The 15,605-nt window shown below is 35.9% G+C and overlaps 1 protein-coding gene across 3 annotated transcripts in view; it reads left to right on the top strand.

The window, feature by feature from the left end:
• Nucleotides 1-15,605, top strand: part of SREK1IP1 (SREK1 interacting protein 1) — an 80,228-nt gene that overhangs the window by 24,762 nt on the left and 39,861 nt on the right. For all 3 annotated transcript variants that reach the window (XM_029218031.1, XM_029218033.1, XM_029218032.1), the window contains exon 3: nt 3,608-3,751. In XM_029218031.1, coding sequence (XP_029073864.1) covers nt 3,608-3,751 — 144 coding nt within the window. The remainder of the gene's footprint in view (nt 1-3,607; nt 3,752-15,605) is intronic.

Below are 15,605 nucleotides of genomic sequence, written 5' to 3'. Positions count from 1 at the left end.
AATTAGAAGCCCATGTACCACCACAAAGAGTAGCCCCCAGCTCGCCTCAACTAGAGAAAGCCTGCGCACAGCAACAAAGAACCAACGCAGCCAAAAATAATAAATCAATAAACAAACATGGAGAGGATGTTGGCCCTGGGGGGTGGGAGCTGCTGGCAGGAGAACGTGGCTGAGGCGGGACCTGCTGGAAGTCACCATGTCCAGGCAGGTCCACAGCCTGTTTTGTTTTTTTCCTTTTTTAAAGAATTTTCTGCTCATTGTCTCCTGAGAGTCTATGTAGAAAAGAGGTCACAAGAACTATATTTTGGAATAATTTTCTAAGTTTGTTCACAAGCAACTTGTCTTATTATCAGTTTAGGGCCAGTTTCATTGAAGTAAGGCTAAAATGGGTGTGAGACAGACTGCTGCCAGTGTGGTTATTATGTATTTTGTTTATATGAGATATTTATTACAACATAAGGTGTTTGGATGCAAAGCTAGATTAAGTAAAGGAAAAATTGTATCATCAGGAGTTCTGATCAGAATGGCAAGCTGAAGCAACATAGAAAGTCCTCCTTTCTGCTCCAAAAACATAGAGATACTGGAGAAAAATAGAGTAACAGCAAAAATAAAAATAACCCAGGTGAAAAAGGGAAATCCCCAGGTGTTGGAAAGGAAAAGGAGCTCAAAGCCAGAGCAGGGAATGATAGCTGGAAACAATGAGGTCCACGGGCCTACTGGGTAGACATTTATGGGATACGGAGTGAAGCTTTAGACCCCTGTGGAATGGCAGCATGGCCAGAGTGGAGGCTCTTGTTTAGAGCCAGATTGCTCAAAAAAACAGTGAAGCAGGAATTAGAAAAATTCCGTTTACTGTCTAGGGAAAGTGATGAGAAAGTTTACTGTGTTTAAGTTCCTATAAAATAATAATTAGAAGAAAAGGAATAATCGAGAATTGGTAACCTGAACTTATACCTTGTGTAGGTATGAGGAGTGAATTTATACTGCCCCCAGTGAGGCAGGTACTCTTTGTTGAAGCTAAGAAATTAACATAAAAAATTGGTCAGGTATCAAAGTAAATTTAAAAAGTCCAGCTACATGTCATTATTAGTGAAACTACTTAGAAAACTAAAAACTGCATAGAAAATTTTAAAATAAAGGGATGGGGAAAAAAGAGCAGATAGATACTAGGTTGAATATTGTTGATAATCAGCTGTTTTACTCACAAAAGTTGCAACTTCATGTGATTCAACTAATAATAACGGAGAAATTGACAAATCTATAGTGATAAAGGTACTTAAAATTATACTATCAGAAGTTATTACAGAAAAAAGTAAGATGGAGATTTGAACAACAAAATAGACGTCAACAAATAGTGATGTATATTCTTTTAAAATACGCATCAAGTTTTCCCCTAAATTTACTACATGATAGGCCATAAAAGAAATCTCAGCAAATACTAAAAAACTGATGTCATACAGACTCCACTCTCTGAAAACAGTGTAATAAATTTAGAAATCAACAAAAGCATAGTCTGAAAGCTCCATATGTTTGGAAACTGAAAAGAACACTTATGAATGATTCATTTGAAAGAAATCACAATAGAGAAAACTTGGTTCCAGCAGTATGGCAGACTGGACCCTTTTGTAAACAACTAAGAAACTTGTATAAAATATGCAATACATATTAGATAGATGAGTGTGCTAGAAGAAAATAAAGAATTAAAGAATACTTAGAGGCCAGCAACCAAAGGAAAGCAGAACCTCTAGGAGGTAAGTCTTGAGGGTATTTGCTGAACCCAAGGTTCTTGAACTTCTATCATCATGTATTGGCAGGGTGCAGGGAATAAAGGCAAGGTTCAGGGCCCCACCCAAGTTTGGTACCCTACTAGGAGATGCTCTTGTATAAATCTAGGTCTTCCAAAAGGCTTCACCCTTAATTAAGAGAACTAGAAATAAATCCTAGTACAGAGTTGTAGTGAATCATTAGTGGGTTGTGAAATCAATTATGTAGTTTCTATCAGCATTGATTTTTTTTGAATATCACATGTCATAATGCTTCATGTAATTTTGTTTTAATTTTTGTGGGTTAGTGTGTATATGTATATGAATGTATATATGAATATACTTGGTTGCATTGTTACTTTTTACCATCGGTCAGCCATAGTCAAAAGAATTCAAAAGCTACTGCCTTAGAGAAGCTGTGCCATGTGTGCACAGAGAGACGTGTATAGCTACGCATTTCCGCATTATTTATAATAGCAAAATACTAGAAGCAACCTAAGATCCTATCAGTAGTAGAAAGGATAAATATATTTTTATATAATGGGACATTATTCATCAGATAAAAGGAGATAATTATATCTACTTATGTTAACATAGATAAATCACATAATTATATCTATTTATGTTAACATAGATAAATCACAAAACATAATACTGAATGACAGAAACAAGTTACAGAATGATAGGTAAGTATAATTGAGTTTATGTTAAAAAATAATAAAAATACAATACGCTATTTTGAAAAGATAAGACACCAACTTCAGTATACCAACTTCTGAAGAGAGAATGGAATGGGATTGGGGCAGGGTTCCAAGGCATGGTGCAAGCTCTCCAACTTTGTGTATGTGTATGTGCACACACACATGCAGTTTTTCACTTTAAAAAAAAATTAAGTGAATAAAACAAAATGTTAACATGTGGGTGATAAGCACTTAGGTATTATTAGTGATTTTATCTCCTGTACTTTTTTGGTGTTTGTATTCAATAATATTTGATTTTTTAATTGCATCATGCAATAAGTAGATAACTGTTGTAGTTTTTTTTTAATTAATTTATTTTTGGCTGCATTGTGTCTTCGTTGCTGCGCGCGGGCTTTCTCTAGTTGCAGTGAGCTGGGGCTACTGTTCATTGCTGTGCACGGGGATGTCATTGCAGTGGCTTCTCTTGTTGCAGAGCACAGGCTCTAAAGCACGTGGGCTTCAGTAGTTGTGGCTCGTGGGCTCTAGAGTGTGGGCTCAGTAGTTGTGGTGCACGGACTTAGTTGCTCTGTGGCACGTGGGATCTTCCCGGACCAGGGCTCGAACCTGTGTCCCGTGCATTGGCAGGCGGATTCTTAACCACTGCACCACCAGGGAAGCCCTGTTGTAGTTTTCTTATAGGGAGAATCTTTAAGGACTGAATGATGTCAGAATTAGAATCTTAGGTGTTCTTTTGAAGAACATGTTCAATTATGTTATTATGGCACCTTTAATTAGGTGACAGCTGTGTAATTGCATGAGTATAGTAGTCAAGCTGAGAAGCAAAAAGGTATATGGGAAAGGAATAAGACATAAAATCCAACGTTGAAAATATTTTCTTTAGTACATAGTAAGTACATTAATTCAATATCCTGAAATCCATAAGAAGTAACCAAAAAGCATGTTTATTGAATTAGAAGCCCTGTTAAAGAAAAGAAAAGGTTTTCTGAATGTTTCATTCAGGTAAAGCAAACTACCACCCACTGAATAAAAGTTAAAACTAAACATTATATTACTAAAATTGTAACTTGTTGCTTAGTGAACAAACACAGCAAAAAATATAATGTAATAGTTTTGTCATTCATATTTTTTGTTTGTTTTACTTAGCTGGTCACCTGACTTTTGAATGCCGCAATTTTCTCCGAGTAGACCCCAAAAGGGACATAGTTTTGGATGTCAGCAGCACAAGTAGTGAAGAGAGTGATGAAGAGAATGAAGAACTGAATAAACTGCAAGCATTACAAGAAAAAAGTAAGCAATACTTTTTTTTCCCCCTCCATCCTTTAAAAATGTTTCTAAATGTTCTACTGTATTATGTCATGTTTATCCATTCTATTATATTTGTCATTAAGATATCTTTTGCCTCTTATGTAAGAAGTACTGCATAGGTAAGGAAATTGTAAGTACTTTGCCCAAAGTCAAACAGTTGGTCAGTGATAGAACCAACAGGCAAGTCTATTTCTGATTCCACAACACAGGTTTTATTGTGTTTTGTTTTGTTTTTTGTTTTTCCATCTCACTGTAATGTATCACGTGGTACAAAGAGTCTGATTTAAGATTTGGTTTCTATTCCTATTTGGCTACTTTTTAGTATGTGACTTTTAGCAAATCACTTAACTGCTCTGAACTTCAGTTTCCTTGTGGGATAACACAAAGGATTGGATTGTCAAATCACACTCATTCATATCAGAGATCTTAGCAGTGTCAAGCTTTACTGATACCATTGACCCTTGAACAACATGGGTTTGAACTGCATGGGTCCACTTTTATGCAGATTTTTTTCAGTAATACATACTGCAGTACTATATAAGCTGCGGTTTCTGGAATCCACAGATGTAGAACCATGGATATGGAGAAACCGCATATATGGAGGGCAACTATAAGTTACACTTGGACTTTGGACAGCACAGAGGGGCAACATCCCTAACCCCTGCGTTGTTCAAGGGTCAACTGTAATTTCAAGTATACAAGTGATCACGAGGCATAGGCAAAGCAGCAAGAGTTTCAGGACTACAGTACAATCTCCCAGGTACCCACTCTAGCCAAGGTTAACATAAATGGTTTCTATATTACTTACACGAAAGAAAGTCATTTTGGTCATGAAGCATCTCAATTTTATGCCCATAGTTACATTTTCCAGGGATTATGGATTTGTGCCCCATAAATCCCTAGATTCCAGGATTATTTGTCATAAACAATCTTGGACATCCTGCTATAAGCAGTTTATAAATAGGGATTCTCTTGTCAACAGCTTGATCATGGACTTCTAGCTTTCAGAACAGTGAGGAAATAAATTTCTGTTATTTAAGCCACACCCCTCCTCCCCCCACAAAAAAGGATTCTCTGGCTAGCAAATAATTTATTTCCAGGAAGTCTGTCATTAGCATGTTGATGAAGAGATTTGACCAAGTTACCTTCTTTCTTTCCTGGGACATTCTCCTTTCCCCTCAAAAAGAGAACAGATTTCAGACCACTGTTTAACCATTTGTTTCCCATCTTGTGTATAAAATAACCTATCCTTGCAATGGGGTTTTTAAGGATAAAATGTGATGCTGTATGTGAAAATATTTTGTAAACTACAAAATGTTATATGGTAGTTGTCACACAGAAGCAAAATGAAACTTATTTGTATATGGGTTTAGCCATGGCATGAGAGAGATACAAAAAAGGTTAAACTTATTCTAGATCATCAGAGAACAATAAATGCTTAAAAAAATTTTAACCTTTCCATATTATATCCAGTGAAGGTAAGTGAAAAAGTCAAATGCCAGGGTACTAGGACAAGCTGAGAAGGCAGGAGAGGGATAGTGTTCCAAAGAAAGCAAACAAGAGTAACAGTAAATATGAGTATATACAGCTTAAGGGTAAAGATAGCTGCTTGAATATAAATGTTTACTTTTGGGACTTCCCTGGCAGTCCAGTGGTTAAGAATCTATGCTTCCACTACAGGGGGCATGGGTTCAATCCCTGGTTGTGGAACTAAGATCCCACATGCAGCAGGATCTTTATACGTAAATAAAGGTATATATTTACTTCTGCTCCCTACTGAAACAACACTAAAATAGTAGTAGAAGAAATTTTTAAGGACATAAACTCACAAGGACAAACAAAATAAGAGTCAAAAAATTTTGCTGAAAAGCAGATGGGTTAGTGATAATGGACTGAACACTTTAAGAGAGCTCAACCCTTTAACAGTGGGGAAAGCTGAGAAGTAACCTGATTATACACCGTAAAACCCCCTAAAGTCTTGATAATGAGTATCCTTGAGTATTTCTGGAATTGAGAATATTTGTAAGACTAAAAACAGGGATTGGTTAAAAGCCTGAAGTAGTTAGATGTTCTGTTCCCTTTCCCTACTCTGTGAAGCCCTGTTGCCTCAGCAGACTGCCACAGGTCTATTTTCTAGACAGGTAAGGCAAACAGCCTTTAAACTGGGCCACACCAAACACAAATGAAAATAGTTAAATTAAAGGTTAGATACAGAATGGTGAGAGCCTTCTAGCCATCTTCACCTATTTGGTTCCCAGACATATATCACCCAGGCAGAAGATTTGAAGATACATCTCTGGGAAATCTGACCAGTCTAAGAAGAATGAAATAAGGATACTGAAATTAGGGATTCTTCAAAGGCAAGGCCTCACCACATTATCAGTGAAGTCCAGATTTCCAAGCTTTGCTTGCTAAAAGCTGCCAGTCAGCTTTTTAGACAATGAGGAGCACTAAATTTCTGAGGAAAGGGTCTCACATGAAATATAGATACCAAAACAGAAAAAATCAACTTGAAAAATATGAGTCTGTACAGGGAGAAAACAGAAATCATTAATATTTAGTTTCATAGAAAGATAAGATACACCACGCATGAAACATGAATAAGGTACTCTAAAGAAGAACAAAAGCAATGAAAGAGCTTTTGAAAATTAAAAAAGAAGCAGACATGGAAAACTTGATAGAGTTGGAAGATAAAGTTGAAGAAAAATAAGAAGAGCAAAAAGAGAGAAAAAAGATAGAACAATTGAAGGGTCATTCTAGGAAATACTTCATTCAAATGAGTCCCAGAAAAAGAAAAGAGAAAATTTTTTTAAGAACTGAAGAATTAGTTTCCAGATGAAAAGGTTCAACAAGTACCAGACACAGTGGTAAAAGCAGACCCACACAAAGGCACACCATTATGAAACATCATATCATAGGAAACAAAAAGATATAATCCAGACTTCCAGAGTTGAGGATAAAACAGGACACAGGTGAAGGATCAGGAGTCAGAATAGTTTTGTACTTCTCTAAGGCAATACTGGAAGCTAGTAGAATATGGATAATGCTTTCAAATTTTTGAAAGAAAATTATATCCAAATTAGAATGATATACCCAACCAAATTATCAACCAAGTGTGAAAGTAGAATAAAGACATTGTCAGACATTCAAAGTCTCAGAAAACAATTTGCCTCTCACTTACCCTTTCTTAGAAAAGCCCTGGAATAAGTGTTCTACCAAAGTACGGGAATAGACTGAAAAAAGGAAGACAAGGAGTGTAGGAAATAGAAAAGATAAGAAGGGAAATTTGTAACATGCTAGTAAAGAGAGAGCCCAGAAAGACAGCTGCGCCAGAATAGAGAGCAGTCCAGCCACATAGGAACACAACAAAAGATACTAGGACAGAAAGCCTAAAACTCTTAATTCCACAAGGACACTTTCTACCCCATTCATCTATACTGCTGTTTTTTTTTTTAAATAGATGCATAAAACTTTAGAATTAGGAAGAATCTTTAGAACAAATAGTTTAAAAACCAGTTTTGTAGAAAAAGAAAATGAGAACAAGTGACTTTCCAAAGTCAATAGCTGGTCACAGTAGAGCCAGCACCGTGATCCAGGTTTCTTTCCTACTAGTCCTGTACCATTTTCATTACAATGTGCTGCTCTCCTACCTTAGAGATCATCCAGTCTATTGGTTCTTGACCTTTTTTTCCTTATTACATCAATCTTGAAGGATAAAGTACACTCCCACCATGAATAGTGGTTTATTCTAGAGGTGATTTTCAATCAGAAGACCTAGGACAGATCTGCTCTGGGAGAAAGGGGAGGGAGTTAACGTATAATAACCCCCAGGACAGGAAATAGTTGGTGAAGCTTCCTTATTAGCATCAGCTTTCCCCTAACCTCACATTGAGAATGGCTTCCATAATCTAGCTTTTCTCCCTTTTTCTTCCTTAAAAGGTATGCTTGACCATAGTCACTTAAAGGCTCAGAATTTGTGTTCCATCTCATGACTTCCACCCAGGACAGTGTTCATTCCAGTATGTCAACCAACTTGTCCTATTTAACATTTATAGAACACCTCACTCAACAACAGCAGAATGCACAGTTTTTCTTTTTTTCTCAGTGCACACAGAACATCTACCAAGATAGACTTTATTCTGTGCTATAAAACAAGTCTCAATAAATTTGAGTGTTCAAGTCATGCAAAGTATCTTCTCTAGCCACAAGGAAATTAAATTAGAAATTGATAACAGGTAGCTTCTTGGAAAATTCCCAAGTAATTGTAGCCTAACACACTTCTAAATGTCCCATTGGGTCAAAGAAAAAAAAAGAGCCAAAGGAAATTAGAAAGTACTTTTCAACTGTATGAAAATAAAAATACAACATAACATTTATGAGATGTCCCTAAAGCAGCCCTTAGAGGCAAATTTATGGCACTCCGTGCCTGTATTAGAAGAGAAGAAATATCTCAAATTTATGACTTCAACTTCTACCTTAAACTCGAAAAAGAAGAGCAAATGAAACCTGAATTAAGCAGAAGAAAGGGCATAATAAAGATCAGAGGTGAAATTAGTGAAATGGAAAATAGAGAAACAATAGAGAAAAATGAGTGAAACCAAGAGCTGGTTCTTTGAGAAGATCTATAAAAGTGAAAATTCACTATCCAAACTGATTGGGTTAAAAAAAAAAAGTCATAAATTACCAGTATCAGAAATGAATGAAGTAACAACACTACAGATTACACAGATGCTAAAATAGAATATTATGAATAATCTTATGCCAATAAATCGGACAACTTGGATAAACTGGACAAATTACTTGAAAGATACCAACTACCAAAACTCTTTCAAGAAGAAATAGGTCAACTGAGTGGTCTGCATCTATTACAGAAGTTAAATGTTTTAAAACTTTCAGTGAAGAAAACACCATGGCTGAATGGCTTCTCATGAATTCTGCCAAACATTTAAAGGAGAAGTAATACCACTTCTACATAAAATCTTTTAAAAATTAAAGAGGGGATACTTTCCAACTCAACTTATAAGACCAGCATTACCCTAATAACAAAACCAGATAAAGAGGGGCTTCCCTGGTGGCACAGTGGTTAAGAATCCGCCTGCCAATGCAGGGGACACGGGTTCGAGCCCTGCCCGGGGAAGATCCCACATGCCGTGGAGCAGCTAAGCCCATGCACCACAACTGCTGAGCCCACGTGCCACAACTACTGAAGCCTGCGCGCCTAGAGCCTGTGCTCTGCAACAAGAGAAGTCACTGCAATGAGAAGCCCGTGCACCGCAACAAAGAGTAGCCCCCACTCGCCACAACCACAGAAAGCCCGCGCACAGCAACGAAGAGCCAACTCAGTCAAAAAAAATTTTTTTAATTTTAAAGTAAAAAAAAAAAAGATAAAGACATTACAAGGAAAGCAGAGACTCTCAAAAGAGAATTTTAAGCAATTCTAAGCAATTATAAAATGTTAGTAAGTCAAATCCAACAATATATAAAAAGGATAATATATTATGACCAAGTGGAACTTATTGCAGGAATACAATATTTGTTTTACATTCAAAAGTCATTGTAATTTGCTATTTTTAACAGACCAAAGAAGAAAATCTGTAGTATTTTAAGAAAACCAATATTTTAAGAAAAATTATTTGAGGAAGTCCATCTTCCATTTCTTATAAAAATTTTCAGTACACTAGGAAAAGAAGGAAGCTTCATCAGCCTGATAAGTGATGTCCATAAAAAACAGAAAGATTACACTATACTTAATGGTAAAAGACTGAATGTTTCCGTAACATAAGGAACAAATCAAAGATGTCCATTCCTACCACTTATTTTCAACATTGTAGTGGGGATTCTAGTCATGTAATAAGGCAAGAAAAAGAAATTAAAGTCATCCAGATTAGAAAAGGAAGAGTAAAAACTGTCTTTTTTGCAGATGACTTGATCATCTATGTAGAAAGCCTAAAAGAAAAGTTCTAAAACGAATAACTACGTTTAGCCAAGTTGTAGGATGCAAGATCAATCAATGGGCAAAAAATCAATGTATTTCTGCATGCTGGCAGTGAAAAATCAGAAATTGAAATTTTAAAAATACCTATTATAATAGCATTAAAAGTATGAAAGACTTAAGGATAAATCTGACAAAAGATGTGCAAGACTGAAACATACAAAACATTGATGAGGGATATTAAAGAAATGAATAAATCAAGATATACCATATTCATGGACTAGAAGATTCAATCTTTTTAAAAGTTAGTTCTCTTTGACATAAATTGTAGCAGTATCCTTCTGGATCTGCCTCTTATAGTAATGAAAATGACAACAAACATAAACAAGTGGGACCTAACTAAACTTAAAAGCTTTTTCACAGCAAAGGAAACCATAAACAAAATGACAATCAACCCACAGAATGGGAGAAAATATTTGCAAACGAAGCGACTAACAAAGGATTACTCTCCAAAATATACTAACAGCTCATGCAGCTCAATATAAAAAAAAAAAACCCAGTCAAAAAATGGTCGGAAGATCTAAATAGACATTTCTCCAAAGAAGTCATACAGGTGGCCAACATGCACATGAAAAGATGCTCAACATCACTAATTTTTAGAGAAATGCAAATCAAAACTACAATGAGGTATCATCTCACACTAGTCAGAATGGCCATCATCAAAAAGCCTACAAACAATAAATGCTGGAGAGGGTGTGGAGAACAGGGAACGCTCCTACACTGCTGGTGGGAATGTAAATTGGTACAGCCACTATGGAGAATAGTATGGAGGTTCCTTAAAAAACTAAAACTAGAGCTACCACATGATCCAGCAGTCCCACTCCTGGGCATATATCCAGAAAAAAAACAATTTGAAAAGATACATGCACCCCAGTGTTCACTGCAGCACTATTTACAATAGCTGAGACATGGAAACAGCCTAAATGTTCATTGACAGTGGAATGGATAAAGAAGATGTGGTACATATATACAATGGAATGTAACTCTGCCATAAAAAAGAATGAAATAATGCCATTTGCAGCGACATGGATGGACCTAGAGATTATCATACTAAGTGAAATAAGTTAAACAAAGAAAAATGTATATCACTTATATGTGGAATCTAAAAAGATGATACAGGTGAACTTATTTACAAAACAGAAACAGACTCACAGACTTGGAAAACATACTTACGGTTACCAAAGGGGAAAGGTGGGTGGGAGATAAATTAGGAGTTTGGGACTAACATATACACACGACTGTATATTAAAATAAATATTCAGCAAGGACCTACTGTATACCACAGGGAACTCAGTATTCTGTAATAACCTATATGGGAAAAGAATCTGAAAAAGAATGGCTATATATAACTGAACCACTTTGCTGTACACCTGAAACTAACACAACATTGTAAATCAATATAAAATAAAAATTAAATTTAAAAAATAAATTAATTAAAATGTCAGTTCTCTCTAACTTGATTTATAGATTCAAACTAATTACAATCAAATTCAAGCAGGCTGTTTTAGACACTGACAAGTCAATTCTAAAGTTCTTGCGGAAATGTAAAGAACCTAGAATAGCCAAAATACTTTGAAAAAGAGCTAAAGTTGGTAAGATTAACACAGCCTACTTTCAGAACTTTCTGTAAAGCTACAAGTAATCCCAACAATGTGCTATTGATATAAAAGTTGATTAGTATAAGTGAATAGCACCATACATATATGGCCAATTCATTTTTTTTAACTTTTTATTTTGAGATAATTGTAGATTCATATGCAGCTGTAAGAAATAATACAGAGAATTCCTTGTACCCTTTACCCAGTTTCCCTCATCTTCCAAAATTGTATTACAGTATCACAGCCAGTACGTTGATTTTGATACAATCAATGTACACAATATTTCTAACACTACAAGGATCACTCATATTGCCCTTCTATAGCCATACCTTTCCTCTTGTCCTTACTTAATCTCTGGCAACCAAAATTTTGCTATTTCTCTAATACTGTAATTTCAAAAATGTTTTATAAATGAAACCATACTTTTCCAGATTGCATTTTTTTCACTAGCTATAATTCTCTGGAGATTCACTCAGGTTGCTATATTTATAAATAGTTTGTTCCTTTTTATTATTGAACAGTAGTCTATTATATGGATACCACAGTTTAAGCATTCACCCATTTAAGGACATCTGAGTTGTTTCCAGTTTGGGGCTATTACAAATAAAGCTCCTATCAACAGGATTTGGATAAACATAAATCTTTATTTCTATTAGATAATTATCCAAGAGTACAATTGCTGGGTTTTATGGTATTTGCATGTTTAGTTTCTTAATAAACTGCCAAGCTGTTTTCCACAGTGGCTGTACTATTTTACATCCATACCAAAACATGTATGAGTGACCCCATTTCTCTGTATCCTCACCAGCATTTGATTTTGTCAGTTTTTAAATATCTTAGCTTTTTGATGATGTACAATTACATCTGAATGTAGTTTTAATTTATATTTCCCTGATGGCTAATAATGTTAAACATTATTTCATAGTACTGAATGTTGAGTTCTTTACATATTCTAGATACTAGTGCTTTTTTTTTTTTTTATGTCTTTATTGGAGTATAATTGCTTCACAATGGTGTGTCAGTTTCTGCCCTAAAACAAAGTGAATCAGTTATACATATGTTCCCATATCTCTTCCCTCTTGCATCTCCCTCCCTCCCACCGTCCCTATCCCACCCCTCCAGGTGGTCACAAAGCACCGAGCTGATCACCCTGTGCTATGCAGCTGCTCCCCACTAGCTATCTGTTCTACATTTGGTAGTGCATACATGTCCATGCCACTCGCTCACCCCGTCACAGCTTACCCTTCCCCCTCCCCATATCCTCAAGTCCATTCTCTAGTAGGTCTGTGTCTTTATTCCTGTCTTACCCTTAGGTTCTCTGACATTTTTTTTTCTTAAATTCCATATATATGTGTTAGCATACGCTATTTGTCTTTCTCTTTCTGACTTACTTCACTTTGTATGACAGACTCTAGGTCCATGCACCTCATTACAAATAGCTCAATTTCGTTTCTTTTAATGGCTGAGTATTATTCCATGGTATATATCTGCCACATCTTCTTTATCCATTCATCCAATGATGGACACTTAAGTTGTTTCCATCTCCAGGCTATTGTAAACAGAGCTGCAATGAACATTTTTGTACATGACTCTTTTTGAATTATGGTTTTCTCAGGGTATATGCACGGTAGTGGGATTGCTGGGTCATATGGTAGTTCTATTTGTACTTTTTTAAGGAACCTCCATACTTTTCTCCATAGTGGCTGTACTAATTCACATTCCCACCAGCAGTGCAAGAGTGTTCCCTTTTCTCCACACCCTCTCCAGCATTTATTGCTTCTAGATATTTTGATGTTGGCCATTCTGACTGGTGTGAGATGATATCTCATTGTAGTTTTGATTTGTATTTCTCCAATGATTAATGACGTCGAGCATTCTTTCATGTGTTTGTTGGCAGTCTGTATATCTTCTTTGGAGAAATATCTATTTAGGTCTTCTGCCCATTTTTGGATTGGGTTGTTTGTTTTTTTGACACTGAGCTGCATGAGTTGCTTGCAAAGCTTGGAGATTAATCCTTTGTCAGTTGCTTCATTTGCAAATATTTTCTCCCATTCTGAGGGTTGTCTTTTGGCCTTGTTTATGGTTTCCTTTGCTGTGCAAAAGCTTTGAAGTTTCATTACATCCCATTTGATTATTTTTGTTTTTATTTCCATTTCTCTAGGAGGTGGGTCAAAAAGGATCTTGCTGTGATTTATGTCATAGATGTTCTGCCTATGTTTTCCTCTAAGAGTCTGATAGTTTCTGGCCTTACATTTAGGTCTTTAATCCATTTTGAGTTTATTTTTGTGTATGGTGTTAGGGAGTGTTCTAATTGCATTCTTTTACATGTAGCTCTCCAGTTTTCCCAGCACCACTTATTGAAGAGGCTGTCATTTCTCCACTGTACATTCCTGCCTCCTTTATCAAAGATATGGTGACCATGTGGGCGTGGGTTTATCTCTGGGCTTTCTATCCTGTTCCATTGATCTATATTTCTGTTTTTGTGCCAGGACCATACTGTCTTGATTACTGTAGACTTGTAGTATAGTCTGAAGTCAGGGAGCCTGATTCCTCCAGCTCCATTTTTTGTTCTCAAGGTTGCTTTGGCTATTCGGGGTCTTTTGTGTTTCCATACAAATTGTGAGCATTTTTGTCCTAGTTCTGTGAAAAATGCCAGTGGTAGTTGATAGGGATTGCATTGAATCTGTAGATTGCTTTGGGTAGTAGAGTCATTTTCACAATGTTGATTGTACCAATCCAAAAACATGGTATATCTCTCCATCTATTTGTATCATCTTTAATTTTTTTCATCACTCTCCTACAATTTTCTGCATACAGGTCTTTTGTCTCCTTAGTTAGATTTATTCCTAGATATTTTATTCTTTTTTTTGCAATGGTAAATGGGAGTGTTTTCTTGATTTCACTTTCAGATTTTTCATCATTAGTGTATAGGAATGCCAGAGATTTCTGTGCATTAATTTTGTATCCTGCTACCTTACCAAATTCATTGATTAGCTCTAGTAGTTTTCTGGTAGCATCTTTAGGATTCTCTATGTATAGTATCATGTCATCTGCAAACCGTGACAGCTTTACTTCTTCTTTTCCAATTTGGATTCCTTTTCTTTCCTTTTCTTCTCTGATTGGTGTGGCTAAAACTTCCAAAACTATGTTGAATAAGAGTGGTGAGAGTGGGCAACCTTGTCTTGTTCCGGATCTTAGTGGAAATGGTTTCAGTTTTTCACCATTGAGGACAATGTTGGCTGTGGGTTTGTCATATATGGCCTTTATTATGTTGAGGAAAGTTCCCTCTGTGCCTACTTTCTGCAGGGTTTTTATCATAAATGGGTGTTGAATTTTGTCGAAAGCTTTCTCTGCATCTATTGAGATGATCATATGGTTTTTCTTCTTCAATTTGTTAATATGGTGTATCACGTTGATTGATTTACGTATATTGAAGAATCCTTGCATTCATGGAATAAACCCCACTTGATCATGGTGTATGATCCTTTTAATGTGCTGTTGGATTCTGTTTGCTAGTATTTTGTTGAGGATTTTTGCATCTATGTTAATCAGTGATATTGGCCTGTAGTTTTCTCTCCTTGTGACATCCTTGTCTGGTTTTGGTATCAGGGTGATGGTGGCCTCGTAGAATGAGTTTGGGAGTGTTCCTCCCTCTGCTATATTTTGGAAGAGTTTGAGAAGGATAGGTGTTAGCTGTTCTCTAAATGTTTGATAGAATTCACCTGTGAAGCCATCTGGTCCTGGGCTTTTGTTTCTTGGAAGATTTTTAATCACACTTTCAATTTCAGTGCTTGTCATTGGTCTTTTCATATTTTCTATTTCTTCCTGATTCAGTCTTGGCAGGTTGTGCATTTCTAAGAATTGTCCATTTTTTCCAGGTTGTCCATTTTATTGGCATAGAGTTGCTTGTAGTAATCTCTCATGATCTTTTGTATTTCTGCAGTTTCAGTTGTTACTTCTCCTTTTTCATTTCTAATTCTATTGATTTGAGTCTTCTCCCTTTTTTTCTTGATGAGTCTGGCTAATGGTTTAGAAATTTTGTTTATCTTCTCAAAGAACCAGCTTTTAGTTTTATTGATCTTTGCTATTGTTTCCTTCATTTCTTTTTCATTTATTTCTGATCTGATCTTTATGATTTCTTTCCTTCTGCTAACTTTGGGGTTTTTTTGTTCTTCTTTCTCTAATTGCTTTAGGTGTAAGGTTAGGTTGTTTATTTGAGATGTTTCTTGTTTCTTGAGGTAGGATT

This window comes from Monodon monoceros, unplaced genomic scaffold (assembly GCF_005190385.1).
Source record: "Monodon monoceros isolate NGI ecotype Baffin Bay Population unplaced genomic scaffold, NGI_Narwhal_1 Super_Scaffold_12, whole genome shotgun sequence".
Taxonomy (NCBI): domain Eukaryota; kingdom Metazoa; phylum Chordata; class Mammalia; order Artiodactyla; family Monodontidae; genus Monodon; species Monodon monoceros.
This window is presented reverse-complemented; position numbering and strand designations above follow the sequence as displayed.